The sequence below is a fragment of the Spermophilus citellus genome (genome assembly GCF_964194105.1).
Source record: "Spermophilus citellus genome assembly, chromosome: 9".
Classification (NCBI taxonomy): domain Eukaryota; kingdom Metazoa; phylum Chordata; class Mammalia; order Rodentia; family Sciuridae; genus Spermophilus; species Spermophilus citellus.
This window is the reverse complement of record NC_138191.1, coordinates 22,703,812-22,723,595: the sequence shown is the minus strand read 5'-3', so window position 1 is coordinate 22,723,595 and position 19,784 is coordinate 22,703,812. Positions and strand designations below refer to the sequence as shown.

Below are 19,784 nucleotides of genomic sequence, written 5' to 3'. Positions count from 1 at the left end.
TTGAGCATTAGTCCAAACAAAAAAACAAAAAGGAAATTACAGGTTAATACAAATCAGAACTAAGAAAGAAGACTTATAAATCAATACAAATGATATCTAAAATACAGGGTCATTTTTCTTGCCTATGTGTGGCTGTTATGATGAAGTGGGTCAAACACAAAAATAATAAAATGTGTTTAATAAATAAAGATCTGACTAAGTAATAACACATAACAAAGAAGAATCAAAATAAAGGTATACTTGGCCTTAGAAAATCACACCAAGAATTTTCAAAGCTTTCCAAAAAGGAAGGTGTGTCGAGAACTGTCATAAACTCCATCCTTGTATAATAGCATGAGAGACCTGCCCAGGGAGACAGCACAGTGCGTGTGGTTGCAAAGCCCTGTCCCTCACTGGTCTGGGTCCATTATCAGGTGCTGGCATCTTAGAGAAAGAACATGGTGTAGTCAAGAGTGTCCTGTGCTCCTGCCCAGCATTCTGGGGAGGGTCAGAGAGAAGAGGGTGGGGAGGAGGGAGAGGGGACACAGTGAACAGCTGGGGTACATAGAGCTCTTTGTACTCTTTTTACACATTTTCTCAAAGTCTGAAACTACATCAAAATAAATTTTTTTAAAGAAATACATTTACCACCTGATCCAAGATGCACAAACATATATTACTAATTGAAATAAAAGTAAGGTCAAAAACAGCCCATATTGACTGCATAAGTGAAATTCTGAATTTTAAAAAGTATTTTTCCTTTAATAAAAAAGGCATTCTCCATCCACCACATCACTGCTCTAAAGCAGGAGGTGATTATCCCCTCAGGGAATTCAGCAATGCTCACAGACTTCTTGAATTGTCCCAACTGAGAAGTGCCACTGGCCTCTCAAGTTCAGGTGTGCTGCTTAATACTCTGAAATACACAGCATGGAGCCCATGACCAAGATTTTTGTGGTCCACACTGGCAGTTGTGCCCAGCTCAAGAAACTCTGGATCAAAAGCCACAACTGGAACAGGGCCCTAGAAATGCTGGCGAGCAGGAAGGAGGCCTGAGTGGCCCTCCCCCGACACCAGCTACAGGGTGCTGCCTGCAGGGAGGAAGTAGGAACAATCTGACCCAGGGGCAGCCCTGTGGCCTCAGGCTGCACATCAGGCAAGAGACAAGGAGGGGGGCGGGGCAGAGAACTGGGACTAGCAGCTGGAGAGACAGGGCAGCTGCACTTCCAGGGTTCAGGGTAGAGAGGTGCTCTGACAGCACCCTGTCCCAGAGCCAGGCAGCCTGAACCCAGCTCCACAGTGGTCATTCCTCCAGAGCTGCTGGCCCAGGGCCAGACAGGAAGAACTCAGCTCTTTTCAAGACATGTCCACCATGTCTGAGAAGAGTGTGCAGAAAGCTCCTGCCAGTCACTTCCAACTTACAATGGCATAACTGAGACCCTCCCTGCAATTAATACTGAAAGACCCCCAGACCCTCAAATCCCCCGTCCAAAAGAACTAGCGTCACACTGGCTGCAAAAGCAAGAGGCAAGTTTATTAATACACAGGCGCCTGCGGGTGCACAGCAAAACCTCAGCCGAAGCTTTGGTGAACTGGCACACCGGGCTTTGGGGTACAGATCTTTTATAGGGAAAAAGGAGTTGTTTTCCACCTAGCACAATAACAGGTGTTTTTGAATCCAGCATACACGTCACTTAAAGGGTAAACTTGTTTTTCACTATGATAAACTTGTTTTTCACTATAGGTTCCCGAAAAACTCATTAATCTCATAGGTTTACATTTTGTTTCCTCCCTGTTCCCGCTTATGATCCCAGTTTGCTCAAGCATGTCCTGTGATGTGGGCAGGGTGCCCTTTCTAACAGGTCATGTGGTGAGCTCACCTGTTTACTGCATACTTTCTACTTTTCATAATCGGGCCTTAGGTTATGGGGCTGGGGTCTTTCATTCCCCCCTTTTTCTGTTTCATGGATATAATCCTAATTGTTCTGCCTGTTCAGATTCTTGGACTAAGTTTGTGGGTGACCCTGTCTGCTGTTGGTGTAGATGATATTGTTGAGTGAGGACCATAGTTTGAATTATAGAAAGCCTTTCTTTCATGAACTGCACTAGTTGGTCAAGTATGCAGGGCCCGAGTGTCAAGATTAACAGTAAAATAACTAAAGGACCCACTAGGGTGGATAGCAAAGTAGTCAGCCATGGGGACTTATTAAACCATCGTTCAAACCATCCTTGTTGTGCTTCAAATTCTTTCTGCCTTTTTGCCAACCTTTCAGTAACTTTTTCCATGGTTTCGTGGACCACCCCTGTATGGTCTGCATAGAAGCAACATTGTTCTTTTAAAACCACACAAAGACCTCCTTCCCTACTTATTAACATTAGTGTCACCAAAGTTGGTATACAACCCCCCTAATTTGGGAACTCCTTACTGCTGTGAGGAAGGGGGACGAAGAGAATCTTTCTGGCTTCTTCAGGCTGAAAAGGGACGGCGTGGGGCAAGCAGTTTGGAGTCCCCCTTAAAAATATCGGGTCTATCGAGTGGTCCATGATAAAAGTCCAATTGAGAAGCAATAGGCTGGAGGGCCATTCGAATGATAGGTGGTCTATAAGAGAAACAAGAACTCATCAGTACTGGAACCATATTGATGCAGTAATAAATGCCACAGCACAGGAATATGCCAATGAGTATAATGACCAAGACAAAGATTAACAATGTTTTCCCTCAGGCAGTACCAAGAACTAGGAGCTAAGATATTGTTTTCACAACAAAGTTGTTGAGGACATGGCTTCCATCTGAGCATGTAAATCTTTAAGGATATTTGTCACATTGTCAGAAATGTCAGGGATGTAAACACAACAACTAACATTTAGGGTTACAGATGTCCTTTTTCTTAAGATATAGTCTAATAATCTAATGCCATCTGATCATGCAAAATCCTTTTACTAGTATGACTTGTGTCTAATAGAAATCTTTAATTCTGTTACCTAGGGCTGGATACTCATACTAGCAAACACCAAGCCTACCTGTGTAGGTTAGGAATATCTGTGGGCCTTGAGCTAAAAACTACTCTGGCAGTTTCTTTTGATAGTTATCAGGCATTCCTGTCTGAGAATCTCTTTTGTAGCCTCCAGTTTACTTATTTATGGAAGTTTTATTTAATTATTATTATTATTAAAATGTCCAGGAATAGCTCTGTTTTTGGCTTAGACTGTCTTTGCTAAGTGTTTAAGATGAAGCAAGTCAAACTGACTTTTGTTTCAATTTATTGTTAACAGTCAGTTGAGTTACGCTGGGAGTCCTTGGGAACTTCACAGTAGCTTCTCAGTTCTGCTAGTGCCATTTGTGCTAGGATGGGTCCAGGCCTTGCTTGACCATGTAGCTTCTCTCGGAAGCATCAGGGATGTCTCCCTTTTCTAATGACCCTCCTCTTCACAGCAAATGCACTGACTGGCTTCCTGTCCTCCACTGGTCTCATTAATCTCCCTGATCGGGAGGTTATGTGGCCTAGAGTTGCAGAGCCCTTTGAAGAAGTCCCCTATTCCCTGATTCAGACTGACTCAGAGGGCAAGAGCCAAATTTTTAATTTTAAAACTTAATCTTAAACATCCAGCAAAATAAGTTAACAGCCTTATACTAAGAGTACTGGACTTTAATGTCTATCTCTCTATCCTGTAGGTGGCAACTCTCTATAACTCATTATCTTAAATTAACCCAGGTTGTGAGTTTTTAAAGCAGTACCTCTGCAAAACATTAACAGGCAATCTTAAATCATTTATAAGAAAACTACAAGATAAAATTATCAAGAGTAAAAACATTTAGTTCATATAATAGCTACCTTGAATCTTGGTGGAGTATATCCCCTGTTTGAGATCCTGGCAATCATGACAAAAACCAACTTTTGGACACAATTTTAAATGTACTGAAATCTGGCCTACTTTTTTCATAGTCACTTTCACATGAGATGGGACATGGAGCCTTATCTCAAGTAAGGTGGGGCTCTTCATAAATCTTAAATACTATAGTTCTGAAGCTGATCTTTGCTGCTTTTTTTGTTTTTTTTTAAACATCATTTTATAAAGTTTACATGAATTGTTGCTCAAGTTCACATGAATATTAGCTAACACAACATAATATCACATCTAAAACATGAATTAAAGAAAGGCTGAAAGCTTTTAACCTTTTGTAGAAAAGTAGCAAAGTACTTTTGTGTTTTGTAATAAAACCTTTACATAGATTAGGCTCTCATTAACTTAAAAATACATTTAAATTGTATCTCAGTGTAAAGAGTAACATGGAACTTTACATAACTTATTGATAATAAGTACAGTTATAGAACACAAATGATATAAATGAATTTCCAACATGTTTTTCTTTTAAGCCTAAAATTACCATACACTTTTAGAATACCAGCTTGATATAATGTTCTTTTTAAAGCTTCTACCTTACAGACTTGTATACCTGGAAGATATGAACACATTAATGGCACCAATTACATTGATGTTTTTATATTAATCAAGTTTAGCTTTTAAAGAAATAACATAGCACAATTCTTTAAAACGATAGCACTTGTTTAACCAGCTGCTTAATGTCTTTAAGATTACTTGCTCAAAAACTTACACAGACCTTTTTTTATATCATTTACTTAAACTTTTTTAATTACTTAATCATATAGACTCTTATCCAGAAATCTAGAACCTTTTAGTTTCTCTTTTTACCTGTTAATCTCCTTCTGTTCACATTTTGAAACAATACTTGTAAATTTTTGAATTTAAGCAGATTTAACATTTTATTAAGGCCTTTTTGAACACCTAGAAAAACTTATAAGCTTAATTTTAAAGACATCTTTACTTTTATCTGTTTACCCAATTTAAATTGAACCATTTGAATCACGTGAATCAAAGATATTTGGATCCATTTTTAAATTTTCATGAGCGCTCCTCATCTGTCAATTGTCATATCACTGCAGGATATATGGACATACACACAGACATACGGACATACAACATGCAACACAAGTGTAACACATAACACAAAAGGCAAAAAAAAAAAAAAAAACTCCAGTTGATCAAAAATAGAACTTATCAGAAAAACATTAGCTTGTCTGTAGAATAAAAATCATGAGCTCAAAAAAAAAAAACATAGAATCTAAGAAAAGGCAAAAGTCCTAGAGAAAATTGACCAGCCAGTAATTAGTAAATGTCATACAATTTACTCTTTGTTTTAATCTGGTTTGAGTTCCCATAAAAAGACATTTTTACCTTTTTTTTTTCCTTGGGCTTCAGATCTGTCTCTTACTGAGTGTTCCAGGCTTCTTTTATTTGCATATCAATTTAAGTCCTGGCTGAGGTCTGGAAGGAACTGGGAAAACTGGAATTTTGAGCAGAAACTTCATGTCTAAGGCATTTTAACCATAAGTCACAATTTTCAGGTTTGGAAGTTGAAAATATGGTAAAAGTTTAAGATACATGAATTATCTGAAATCACAAACTAAACAATTAAACCTCAACTTTTAACTGCAAGATTATGTAATGTTTCAAACTCATTTTTGATACCAGATGTTACAATGAAATCACATTTAGCCAAGATCATCCCCAAGAAACAATCTATCTGAGAAAGAAGGGGAGCATCCAGGAGGAATGGATACGGGGTTGGGAGTGTTGCATAGCCCATAGGGAGGCAAATGTGATTGGGGCTTTCCCTCAGTGCCATTCATCTACCAGTCACCCTAGATACCCCTGGGGGCTGTCGGGAGGGGGCTCAAGAGAAAGGACCTTAGGAATACGTCTGAGAGTAGCCCAGACCGGAATTCAGCAGTTGTTCCAAACTCTTTCCTCCACCTCCACGCATCCGAGGCAGACCGGGATTCAGGACACTGTGTACTCACGCCAATTGCTCTCCGGGCCCAGACAGAAAAGTTGGAAGCGGCTTTGGCAGAACCGGTCTGGAACAGAATTTATGACTGAAAGTTTGGCTCCTATCCCCAAAGCCAATTAATGCCAATTTAATAATGAGGACAGGGTTTTGAGAAAAGTTAAAGCGAGGTCTCAAAGTTCTTAGATCCCCAGCAGGCATTTCTATTTGCATTCAAGCCGATTACGGGAGAGAAAGGAAACATTGCTTTACCGCCGATGGTCAAGGGTGAGGCTCAAGGGAGTTGTTATAGATTGCCCCATATTAGTTTCAGTCAGAAGGAGGAATAAAGGGTTAACACAATTAAGAAGACTGAACAGAACTTCAGTCAGAAGGAGGAAGTAAAGGGTTAAGAAAGACACAGTTAAGAAGACTGAACAGAGGTTCAGTCAGAAGGAGGAAGTAAAGGGCTAAGACAGACACAGTTAAGAAGACTGAACAGAGAGAGAGAGAGAGAGAGCGCTGCATGTTGCCGGAACAAACCGAAACCGAAAGCACCTGACAGCTCAAGGGGGAGCCGGCATTCCCCCCCTTTACTTACTTACGGAAACAGTGTTTCCCTTGGAAACACTGGGGTCCCAGAAAAGGAGAAAAGAAAAAAAAATGGACCCTACGGACCCCTGGGACGTCTCCCAGGGCGGCAGGCAGGGGAGAAGTCCGAGTTCGTCAACTCCTTCTCAAGCTGCCTCAGAATACAGAGCGATTACGCGTAATCGTACAGTCGCTGCGCCACACCAAAGACATAGACAAACACGACACAGCACACCACAGACATAGACAGACACGACACAACACAATAGCTCGAGCTGGCCAGCTTACCTCCCAGTGATGCCAAGAGTTCCTCCGGACAGGGTTCTGGAGGGGGGAGGGGATCTCGCTGGGGCCTCCAAAATGAAAGACCCCCAGACCCTCAAATCCCCCGTCCAAAAGAACTAGCGTCACACTGGCTGCAAAAGCAAGAGGCAAGTTTATTAATACACAGGCGCCTGCGGGTGCACAGCAAAACCTCAGCCGAAGCTTTGGTGAACTGGCACACCGGGCTTTGGGGTACAGATCTTTTATAGGGAAAAAGGAGTTGTTTTCCACCTAGCACAATAACAGGTGTTTTTGAATCCAGCATACACGTCACTTAAAGGGTAAACTTGTTTTTCACTATGATAAACTTGTTTTTCACTATGATAAACTTGTTTTTCACTATAGGTTCCCAAAAAACTCATTAATCTCATAGGTTTACATTTTGTTTCCTCCCTGTTCCCGCTTATGATCCCAGTTTGCTCAAGCATGTCCTGTGATGTGGGCAGGGTGCCCTTTCTAACAGGTCATGTGGTGAGCTCACCTGTTTACTGCATACTTTCTACTTTTCATAATCGGGCCTTAGGTTATGGGGCTGGGGTCTTTCAATACCAGAGCAGGGGACACCAAATCTTGAATATATAAGCTTCTCATGACATTCACAGCCATGGAAATCGAGGTTGGAAGTCACATAAGCAGTAGCTCCTTTCCCATGTTCACCCTCCCTCGAAAGCTGCACAGAGACTGTTGTGCACAGTGACCACAAATAGATGATTTTCTTCTTAACACCCTTGAAATTCCGGTGATGAATGGGAATCTTTACTGTAACAGGGGCCACTTTGTGCTATGAACATGACCCTGAAGTGTATTTGGGGGGGGGGTTATTCCCTTTCTTCTCTCCCTCCCCACTTTCTAGCCTTGGGGAAGCAATATTTCACGTCTTCTCCTCCTAAGCCAAGTAAGTTGTCCCTAGCCCACACACACCGCAAGAATGCAGTACTCCAGACGTTGCAGACTGACACCACAAGAACTAAGAAACAGCCATCTTTCAAGGCTACAGCTGAATCACGACCCCTGATGGGGCACCCCTGGAAGGTAGCCTTTGGATCACCTTTAAAGTCCTCTGTTCCCCTGATGCACCTGGGACAAGGGTCCCTGGAGTTTCTCCTGGGCCAGCAAAGCAAGAAAATTTATTTTTCCTTTTTCTCAAACCCTTGTCCTCATTTTTGAGTTAGTATTCAGGACAAAAACCCAGCTGTCTGTAGCATTACCAGGAGAAAGGTATGTACCTTACCTCCACAAGAAGATACCTTCCCTCCAAGCCCCCTGAGCGCTGAGCTTTCAGACAATTCTGTGAGTCCATGACAAATAGAAAAAGCCCCCAAATAAATGAGCATGCTCTAGTGTTTGGGACAATGTGTGACTATATCAAACTGGTCACTGATGTTTGTGACCAATGTGTGCATTTGTTTGCTGTGTGTACAACTCAGGTTAGAAACAGAATCAATAAAAGAAATAGACATATTGTTTCATGTGTTATGCATACATGCCTTATTTATTATGGGAATTGGCTCATGCAATCATGGAGGTGAATGGATCCCATGATCTGCCCTCTACCAGCGGACGAAGACAGGAAGCCTGTGGTGTATTCGGTCCCAGGCTACAGACCTGAGTGCAGGGGTGACTGGAGGCAGGTGCTGGGGTACATCCCAGTTCAAGTCTAAAATTCCAAGAACAAGGAGCACAGATGGCCCAGAGCAGATGAGGGATGTCACAGGCATGACGATGGCAAAGTCACGTGTCCTCTCACTATTTCTTCCATCCAGGGTCTTCCCTGTTTTGGATGGCCTCCTCCAATACTGATAAGTGTCTTCTGTAATCAATCTACTGACTCAAGATGCCCATTTCTTCTGGAAACATGGCGGCAGACACCCCAAACAAAACGTTTTACTAGTTCTCAGGGCAGCCCTCAGCACAGCTCCTTGAACACCAAGAAACCAGCACCACGTGAGATAATGGAATTTACAATATCCTGAGGCAAACAAAGGCTGGGTCTGCCACAAGCTCAGCCCTGACCTGTTTTCCAGGAATTGCCTGAGTCACAGGCTGAGATGGTCAACTGAGCTTAACACAGGGAGATTCACTGACACGGAGAGTCATCCACAGTGATTCTTCCCATGGAGGAAACACAGGGAGTAGCAAGTAACAAAGAGTGAGCACAGAGATCAACATACCAAGCTTGTAGGCTAAGAGGGACTAACCAAGAAAGATGGTCCCATGCCAGGTGTGGAGGAAGCCCAGAAGGACACCTTGAAGGCATCTAGAAAACTGAGTAGAGCCAAGATGCTGGACACTTAAGAGATGGGTGGCAAGAAGGGTCCTGGTCTCCCTGCTGGGGACCCACTACCCTGGTCCCTGCTCACTGTGAGCCACAGCCCTATTGTCCTGTGGAAGGATTCCATGACCACAGGAGGAAGCAAGATTGCATGCATAAAGGGGTCCTTTATTCTCTAGACAGACTCCTAGGCTGCCTGCTCTGAGGGTGTCAGAAATGGGACCAGGAAGTCTCAGACCCCTTCAGACCCCACAAGCATCCTGGTAGCCTAGCCTATACCAGGAACATGAGTCAGTCCCTCAGGAGTAGCTGGAAACGGTGGCGAGTACAGGGAGCCAAAGGCGATTAAACAAATGCTGAGCAAGTGGGGTCGAGTCTTCACTGAGGACCAGGCAAGGCTGTTTGGCAGGGAGCTCAAAGGGAAACAGGGGTGAGCACCAGGCAAGAGGGGTCTTTTGCAGGGACATAGATCAATGAACTGAGATCCAAGAAAGACAGTCACACCATCTTCAAATGCTCTAAAGAGCCTCCTGAGGCCACCAGCTTTGAGGGTATTAGAAACAGAAACCAGGACTATCAAACCCCCTCCATCCTGCCAGAATCCTTGTGAACCCTCCAGCCATTTCTAGTATCTAATCCCATGGGAATGGCAGTGACACTTGGCAAATCCAGGGAGGAAAACTTGGAATGAAACAAAATGCCAGCAGGTTTGTTTCAGGCTTTATTGGGATCAGACCAGGCCTGGGCAGCTGCTGCTCTGGGGTCTGAGCTGCACACAAGGGAATACTGGATTTTCAGACAGTTCTCAGAGCAGGGGTGCAGTCAGCTCTGCAAATCAGAGCCAAGGATTCATGGTTGAATTACACAGAGAAGCAAGAGGGAAGGGACATTGCTGAAGAAGACTAAGAAATGAAGCAGGCAGAGGTTCCAAAGGAGGAGGGATTGAGTGGAAGAAAGGGAGCCAAGGAGGCCTTGCAGAGGAGGAGGGAGTGGAAAGAGGAGCAAGGACTTAGAAGACTGGTGCCTGGGTGCAGAGAGCCAGCTGTGTGAGGAACCCGGGGCCAGCAGGGCCAAGGACGGCTCCTTCCTCTCAGTCTGGGTGTTACAGCCTCTTACTTGTTGCCCCATGTGGCCATCTTGGAATACATAGGTGTTGGGAGGAAGCGGCTGGACTTCATGTAGGCAGAGATCTTCTTCAGGCCCTGTGAGTGGTGAGAGGAAGCAGGAGCTCAGGGCTGCTGTCCCACTGGGCTGGAGCAGCCCCAGTGCAGGAGCAGCCCTGCCAGGAGAGCGCCAGTGCTGAGCAGCGCACAGTCACCACAGTTTCTGGGGTCTGGAAGGACACCCTTCAGGGACATTCTTCAATTTGCAGTGACTGAAGAGAGTATGCAATGCAAAATGCATTATATGCACTAGAAACTGCAATGCAGCTTAGAAAACCCACTCAACAACCCAGCAAGATTGATCATGTATCACCATCTATCAGGAGGGAACCTGAGGTGCAGGGAGAGGGTTTAGGGAACTTCCTCATGCTCACACAGCTAGAAAGTGGGAGGGGCTGGAGAGAGCCTGGCTCTTGCCTTTCCAGTTCTGTGCTCTCTGCTCCACTCCCTTCCTGTGCCCCGACAGGAGGCCCTGTCACTCCCCCTTTGCAAAAACATTGTCCTTTAGGCATTAAGAATTATTCATGCCTGTATTTCACACAGAAACGGGATTTGCCAGGACAAAGGATTAGAGAACAATCCGTTGCCTGTTGGAAGAGTAAAGACCTCACCGAGTGACTCACAACATAATTTCACGAGAATTTTTTGGATGATCAGAGACACAGGGAAGAGCCACGAAGAACTGCTGGGCAACAATCTAATCTGTTTCCTGAGAATAGAAAGTCCAAATGTCTCCACCTGGTACCGGATCCCAAGCTACTAAGCCCAAACTAGCTCATTTCCAACTCTTCCACTACCCAGGCCATCTCGCTCTTAGTTATATCATGCCTTCCTATCAGGAGAATGTCTGTGGAGATCGTGTTCAAGGAGATGCAGGGCTGCCTCTAGCCAACAAGTCAGGCTCAGGAGGTCTCAGGCTGAAGCTCTCCAGTCCCCGCCCCTCCAGTGCTTCCTTCCCACAGTCCTGCCAGCTCTTGGATAAACCCAAAGGCCACTCAGCAGGGACCAGGGCCAGAGCTGATGAGAAGTAGCTGAGGAAGCACATCGTGACATGAGGATTGGGAAGAGAAGGGAGCTCGCTGGCCCTCTTCAGATCAGCACCAAAGTAGGTTTTGCTGGTGACAAAAAGTGGACCTGGGGAGATCTTTTGAGTTTTTCTGAGGTGATGTGCAGGTTGTCCTCCTCAGCAACGATGTGGCACCACTGGCAACTCTTGGTCAGGTGCCTGCTGTTCCCTGCTGCACTCAGTCCCAAGATGGGGCCTCCATACATGTCCACTGGGCCTGACACCAAAGCTCATGTGGAGGAGACACTGAATAAAAGTGAATATCAGTGTACGACCCCAGCTCACACACAGAACACTTGAGATATTCAAGAGGAGAGAGGATGACAGCTGAAAACAAGATCCCAACCATCCAAAGAGCCATAATAAAGTCCCCAAGGGTCCCCACATATGTACTCACTCAGCACCAGCCACCACCCTGGGGTCCCTGTGCTTCCTTGGGTGGCATCTGATGGAGCCAAGCCTGCTGCAGAGCAGCTCTCAACACTGTCTGGGCCTTGCTCTGCCAGTCCCCCAGCCTCACCTCAGCCTCCCACCTCCAGCTGCACACAACTAGCCTCACTCTCCCCCTGCACAGCATCCTGGGCTGTGAAACCCAGGCTGCATGAGGGCCTGAGGTTGCTCCTTCTGACAGAAGGCAGGACAGACACCCACCAGGGCCTTAGAAGCCAAGGCTGACAGAGAGCTCAGCACAGCGTCCACTGGACCTGGGACCTTGAACAAATGACTTCCCCTCTACAGCCCAGTTTCCATCTCTGTCCAACGTGCCTGATAATTCTATCTAAAGCCTTGCAGGTTGTTGTGTCAATAAATTTGTCACAGTGGAGATAACATGTGGCCAAGGGTCCTAACAGAAATCCAGAACTCAAAATGTACTCCTTGTTCTTTTTGTAACCTATGGGATTCAAAAATACTTCCCGGAAAGCAGAAAGGAAAAAGGGCATTGAAGAGTGAAAAAGAGCAGGAGCATCACCTCAAAGCGGGACACGAAGTCCTTCAGGTTTGGGAATGCCTCCAGGCACTTGGGTTCAAACAGACGGTGCTGGTCCAGGACATAAGTGATGAAATCCACGTAGGTGATCTGCAGAAAGCTGAGGATGAGTGGGCATGAAAATCTCTACCCTGGAAAGAGTGACACCTCCAGACTCCTCCCCTTTTACCTTGTCCCCTGCAAACCAGGGCCGCTTCCCCAGGAACTGTGAGAACAGCTTTATCATCTCAGGCATGGCCTCCAAGTACTCAGGCTTCTTTTTCTCCTGAGGCAGAAATCAGCTGTCACCAGCCTCAGACAGGAGCTCCCTGCCTGAGGGGCTGGCATCAGCAGTGGTGTGCATGGCCCCACCTGCCAGGGCTCGGCCGCCAACTTCCCTCAGCCTGTGTCAGGGTGAGGTTTTCATTCCCTGCAACACCACTGCTTAGACTCCTATCTGGTAGCATCTCCCATCTCTCAGAGTGATGCAAAGTCAGACAGGAACACAACATGGTCCCTGAAATTGTCTCTCACCACTCATGGGTCCAAACCACCTCCTGGGAGTCAGACTCAGTATCTGGCAGGTACCCAGGAAAACAGACAACGTTCTACCTAGTGGGGTGGCAGAAGTTCCGAATAGACATTTGAATAGTGTGCATAAAGCTGAGATGTGTTTGATATTGAAAGGAGGAAGGGAAAGGACAGAGCTTCTCTGGAGGACTCTGAGCTGCCCCTTAGGAAAAGTCCCCATTCATGCTGGAGTCAAGGACGCCACTGTGCAGACATCTGAAGAGCAGGCCACATTCCACTCCCCTAACCTGTACTTTCCTTTGTCATGGTTTGAGTCTCTGTGCTCCAGCAGGAGGCACATGATGTGAAGGGCCGTGGAAGAGGTCAGGGATAGGAATGAAAGGGGTTTGAAAGTACACATGAATGTCTATGAAGAGACTGTTTAAGCTGGGGAGTCCGAACCCTATCATAAGAATGGTGGGGATTGTTTCAAGTCTGTTTGTCAAGATGCTGTTTTATGAATGTCACTCTGTTGGTAGAACAGGAAAGCATGGAGAATCCCTACTACTACTTAATGCAAATAGCATATCGGTCCACTGAAGATGCAAATGGAAAACTTTAACTCTCTAACCATGTCTGGTCCACACAGTGGGAGACTCACAAAGTCAGGGTTGTAGCAGAGCATGATGAAATGCATGCGGACGTCCACAACCTGGTTCTCCAAAATGTCCACACGAATCTTCTCCTCTTCTGTCTCCCCACCTGTAGTCCATGCAACAGAGGTGCACCCTCAGCCTCCTACCCCAGCCAAGTCAGGGACACAGCAACCATCCCCCACACCCTGCAGCCAGCCCCACTCACACAGGTTGTGCTTGCGGGCAAGGTAGCGCAGGATGGCGTTGCTCTGGGTGATCTTGTGAGGCCCATCGATCAAGTAGGGCAGCTGGATGGACAATCAAGGAAAATCAAGAGAGACACCAGGTCTCAGTCCCCTCTCCCTAATTTAGGGATATAAGATATTTGGCACTCACTGTAACTGTCCTTAGGAATCCCTATGTAAATACACTGTTCAATGAATGAATGACCTGGGACACAGATCATCCCAGAAACACAGTATGGAGCCAGGAATGAGAGTAGTAGATGCACTGAGCCCAGAAACTCTAAGCAGGGCATGTAGATAAGGAAGGGATTCAATCACTTTCCCCAACCACCCCATCCCCCACACCTACATTGGGAAAGTCCAGGCCCAGCTTGAATTTCTCATTCAGCCACTGGCTTCTGTCATAGTGGGGAGCTGTGAAGAAAAGATGTTGTGAAAACAAACCTCTCCTGAGTCCAACCTCCCTTTCCCAGGATGCTCCTAACGGGTCAGGGACAAGACCCTGGAGATGGTGGATCTGGAATCTGAGCCACTATCTTAGATCCCAAGGTTTGGGAGGAAGAGGGTGAAGGAGAAATCTGTAGTAGGGGTCCTGGACCTACATGACTAAGGCTTTCACATGGTTTTGGCAAGCCTTAATAGGGAACCCAAACCAAACATAAACAGAGGGATAACCAGAAACTCCACTCCCCAAATCCTGTGTTACAAGATCACGTTGCACCCTCCCCAGTCCTTTTGGGAAAGAGTCCAGCAGGAGGAGTTCCGGAGAACTCAACACCAGTTCTGGGTAGTCAGAATAGCTGAGCTTGAGTTGCTGGGCACCAATCAACAGAAGCCCTGAAGGGACCCGAACCCGAGGGGTGCCATTACCGTCCCCCATGGTGTATTTCTTCTCCTCATAGCTTGAGTCTGTGTATTCCAGGAGCAGGCGGATGGGGTGAGCCAGCTGGGAGAGAGAGCCCAAGGTGCAGGTCAGAGATTTAGAGACCCCTGCAGTATGACTTCATCTCCTCCGGGTGACCACCCCCCCGCCCCTGTGACCACCAATTCCCAAGCACGCACACTCACGTGCAAGCAAGCTAATGCGTAAACACGTTCTCAGAAGTTTGAGAGCTGAGCGCTGAGACCCCCTGCCGGCTAATCCAGCAAATCCAGAACTGGATCCACCCCGTGCAACTGCACCCCATCTGCTCCACTGGTCCCCGCCTCGCTTCCCCTTCCAGCCGCCAGGAAAAACCCTCGCTCACCCCGCGGATGTTCCAGTAACCCAGTATCATAGGCATGGTGCTGGCGCTCGTGAACAGAGACGACTGGCCTCGGTGGGACTGCGCTGGGGGCTTTGTCGCAGCGAACAGAGAAGGCAGGGGCGGGACCGGGTAGTCAGTTCCGCCCTGCCCCTCTTATGCACCGCCCTCCCCTGAGAGACTTCCCTGAAACCTGAAGCCTAGCTCCATCTGTCCCTAAGGGGAGACAGGATTAAGATCCTATCCAGCCTCAGCCCCATAGGGCAAGGAGAAAATCTGTGGGCCCTGAAGCCGAAGGCAAGGCTCTGTCTTCCAACAGCTTTCCACCCACCAATAAACCCCCACGGGGTCCACCAGGAGCTGGCAGTGCACTTGGAGACCAGACATATGGTGACAAGAGCAAGGGTTTTCTCTCTTCCCAACATCCTTCCATCACTCAGCCCAGTTCCCTGGGGTTCAGACGGCTCATGCTGCCATTGGCACCTCCCCTGTTAGAAGGGAGACAGGAGGAGGTTCAGGGAGGACCCTAAAGGACATCAAAAAGGACAGAGCTGGGCCAGGGCCAATCCTCAACTGTCCAGGTCCCTGTATTTTAGCCTGACCCTGACTCCTGACCCATGTGTACTCTTGGTATCAGAGGGTGACTCAAATGGCTTTTGAGGCCACTCTGGGATCTGCATCCTGCATCCCTCATCAGGATAACATGATACCCAAATAGATTGCCAACTTTTTTCCTGAGAAGCCAGGGACCATTTCGAAACAAAGAGAGGTGAGATAAATTGTATCGTTGTTGATTTACCTGTATAAAGGATCTTAAAAGACATAATGGAAATATGAAAATAGATGAGTGGAACTAAAAATGAAATGGGTTTACATGTTAAAGGGCAAGATTGTTGCTCTGCAGGAAGTAAAGTTTGGAAATTAGCTAAGACTTTATTGGGACTGCAGGGTGTGAACCCAGCATGTCAATAAAGGTTTCCCACCACTGGGACAAGATATGGGGTGGGCGTGGAGCAACACAGGCAGAGGTCACCTCATCCCTATCAACTCAGAGAAGTCACATATTCTTCAAGTCACTATGAATATGGGGAGCTCTGAGGCCACACCACTTGGGCTTGCAGAATGCATTCCCTGTTGCAAATGCTGCCTCCAAGTTCATTTAGGGTTCATGCACACAGCTCAGGTTCCTGGACCTTGTTCAGAGTTAGGTTACAGCCTTAGGCCTCCATGTGAATTGCCCTGCAGGTTTGTCCAGAGCAAGACCATCTCACCAGGCGCATGTGCACACAAACAAACACATGTGCGTGCAAAATACCTCCCCTGGGATCTGCTATTGTTCTCATGACACTTTAAAGATTTGTCATTCTCAGTTTTCTACATCTTAAGCTAAAATTTTATCTTCAGATAAAATTCTACAGAAATTACAGGAAAAAAATCATTTTTATATGCTAACATTAAATAGAATCATAATTCTGAAAGGCATAGGATGGATATTATATGTTGGTGTTCATCCATCTGGTCCCTTCCTTTTTTTAATTTTTTTTAGTTGTAGATGAATACAGTATCTTTGTTTTATTTATTTATTTTTTGTATGTGGTGCCGAGGATCGAACCCAGTGCCTCACGCACGGGAGGCAAATGCTCAACCACTGAGCCACAGCCCCGGCCCCATGGTCCCTTCCTTTTTGAAAATACACTTGTGAATATGCTAACACAGAGATACCCCTTGACTAAGACTGTCTATAAGCTTAATTACAGTTTGACAATTAAGAACTGGAAGTCAGATGGGAGCTACAAGGGAGAGATTTTGGAAATATGAGACATATGTAGTGTTTTTATTTTTTATTTATTTCTTACATACATGACAATAGTGGAATGCTTTAACATTCATAATTATCCATTCACAGCACAATTTTTCGTAACTCTGTATATAAAGTATATTCATGCCAAATTATGCCATTATACATGAGCTCTCTTTTTGCATTACAATTCTTAATACACCTTTATACCACAATTTATCATATCTCTGTTTGTATATAAGGACCCTTCCCTTTTCACAATGTGCACTGGTTGGCTTCCTGTCCTCTAGTATCCTATCAATCCCCCAATCAGTAGATCAGGTGACTCACTGGCATGGCAAAGCCCTTAGTGGGGACCTATTTTTCCATGTGTTTTGGCTAACCTAAGAGGCAAGGACCAAAATATTGGCCATTTTTTCCTGAGCCTTTTAAACTTTCTTGCATTTGGGCTTCAAATTTTGGTTTTAAAACATCCAGAAGGCCTGTCTCGTCAGTCTTTAAGTGGGAGTAATGGGTCTTAACTTTAATGTCTGTAATTTTACAGTTATCTCTTTTGTTTAATTAGCATCAATATAAGTACTAGAAATTAGCATTGTACTATATCTATCCTGCTCCAGATGGTGGCAGACCTGGGCTTCAACCACATGGGCTGGTTCTGCAGACTGCAGGATGCTGGAGTTAGGGGTTCATGGAGGCATCCACCAAAATTTCAAAGGAAGGCCTGGGAGGCCAGGCAAAGTGCAACAGGGTTGTAGTACCTGTGGGCTCCCCCTGAGAGGGCAAAGTGTGGAGATGTGAGGAGGAAGTCAAAGTTGCAGTGGAGACTCCCAAGAGTAAGAAATGCCAATGGGGCTGGGGATGTGGCTCAAGCAGTAGCGCGCTCGCCTGGCATGCGTGCGGCCCGGGTTCGATCCTCAGCACCACATACCAACAAAGATGTTGTGTCCGCCGAGAACTAAAAAAATAATAAATATTAAAAAATTCTCTCTCTCTCTCTCTCTCTCTCTCTCTCTCTCTCTCTCTCCTCTTTCACTCTCTCTTTAAAAAAAAAAAAAAAAAAAAAAAGAAATGCCAGTAATGTGAGACATCATCCTAGGAAAGCTGCAGGTATTGAGTAGAGGCAAGTCAACAGAAAGGCTGCTCGGGATGCAACCAACAATGTAAACAAAAATAATGAAAATGGTTTTGGCCCCATAATGAAAGCACAAATAACCAGGACAGGAGCAGACTTCATGGATCAGCTATGCCTTTTATTTAGCACCAGAGTCAGCCATCAGAGGGGCTCATTTTCTGGGTAGAAAATGGCCCCCAGTTACAGAAAGTCTATGGGTTTATATAGGTTACATTGGGAAGTGACTCAGCCCGTGAAGACTTTAACAGGACATGAGTAAAAGGTTGAAAAAATTTGGAACTTGTTTTTTACTGGATACTGTTTTTACTAGGCTAGGTTTTTACAGTGCAAGGTGGAGGGTTCAGAGCTCAATGTTCAGTTTTTAATCTTGTCCTCCAGAGTTCATTGTATTGTCACAGAGACAGAATTAAGATGTCATTTCACTGTTATTAAAATTTACTTTGGAAAGGATCAATACTTGTCCTCTTCCCAGCAACTGCTATTTTCAGACTGATGGTTATCTCCTTCTCAGGGGAAGGATCAATGTTTTGGCTTCTCCCTCCCACTGTCCTCCCAGGCCACACACTGTCTTGGGGAGTTGTCATTTCAGGCTGTCATTTCCAAATCCTTCAACCAAGGCCACAGATATGGAGCTACACAAGCCCTTTGGAAAAAAGCATCAAGATGCCATGTACCCCAGATGCCAGACATGGAGTTATAGCACTTGTTTGCACAGATGGATTTCAGTCTTGCTTTGGTCCTATCTCTTCTTTCTACATCCCTTATTTGTGAATGGAAATGTTTACTCTGTACCTTTATATACTGGATACTTGTAAATTGCTTTTAATTTTATAGGAGCTCACCATGCAAGATTGCCTTGAGCCTCAGAGAAGACTTAGGACTTGAACTTTGAGCAATCTCGGAACTATTGAGACTATTGGGGACTCTTGGGAATGAACCAACTGTATTTTGCATTGTCAGATGAGTGTGGGATTTGGGGGGGGGCCAGGATGGAATGTTATGGTTTACATGTGGTGTCCCCCAAAAGCTCACATGTAAGACAATGAGAGAAGGTTCAGAGGAGAAATGATTGGGTTGTGAGAGTCTTAACACAATGAATGAATTAATCCCCTGATAGAGATTAACTGAGTAGGAAGTGAAGTGGTGGGGTGTGGCTGGAGGAGGTGGGAATTGGGGGCATGGCTTTGGGGTTCATATTTGTATCTGGTAAATGGAGACCTCTCTTTCTGCTTCCTGATCTCCATGTGAGCTGAATCCCACTGACACACTCTTCCACCATGATGTTCTGCTCACCTGGAGCCCTGAGGAATGGAGCTGGCCTTTTATGGACTAAGACCTCTGAAACCATGAGTCCTCAAATAAAGTTTTCCTCCTAAAATTGTTCTGGTCAGATTTTTTAGTCACAGCAGTTAAAAATCTAAAACTATATATATATCTATATCTATCTGTCTCACAGGATTAAAGGTGAATTCACCAGAAAAAGTGAGCTAAAAAAAAAAGACAGATAATTCTCCAAAAACTGTAATGGCCATAATTAATCTAGAAAAGGACCATATGGAACATGTTGGGTTTATTGATTGTTTATTTTTTTATACAGGTATTGAACCTAGGTATACTCAACCACTGAGCCACATTACCAGCCCTTTAATTTCTTTATTTCAAGACAGGGTCTCACTAAATTACTTAGGGCACTGCTAGTTTGCTGAGGATGGCTTCGAAATGCAATCCTCCTGCCTCAGACTATCACATTCTGGGATTACAGGTGTGCACCACTGTCCCCAGCTCCTTCATGTGGAACGTCTTTGTCAGACCAGAGTGTACTTTTGGATCAAAGTAGTCAACCAGATATTTAAAGAATGTTGGGGGAGCTGGGGTTATAGCTCAGTGGTAGAGCATTTGCCTAGCATGTGTGAGGCATTGGGCTTGATTCTCAGCACCACACATAAATAAGTAATAAAAAAAAAATAAAGGCCCATCAACAACTAATAAAAAAGTTTAAAAAAAAAAGAA

The 19,784-nt window shown here is 45.2% G+C and overlaps 1 protein-coding gene across 1 annotated transcript; it reads right to left on the bottom strand.

The window, feature by feature from the left end:
- Positions 1–9,748: 9,748 nt before the first annotated feature.
- LOC308656444 (glutathione S-transferase Mu 1-like) lies at positions 9,749–14,972 on the bottom strand. The gene is made up of 8 exons (XM_081307543.1): positions 14,848–14,972; positions 14,471–14,546; positions 13,950–14,014; positions 13,582–13,663; positions 13,382–13,482; positions 12,401–12,496; positions 12,214–12,321; positions 9,749–10,216 (listed from the first exon to the last, which is right to left on the bottom strand). Exons 1-8 carry the CDS (start codon positions 14,881–14,883, stop codon positions 10,127–10,129), a joined length of 654 nt encoding a protein of 217 aa, XP_081163669.1. The 5' UTR covers positions 14,884–14,972; the 3' UTR covers positions 9,749–10,126.
- Positions 14,973–19,784: the final 4,812 nt, after the last annotated feature.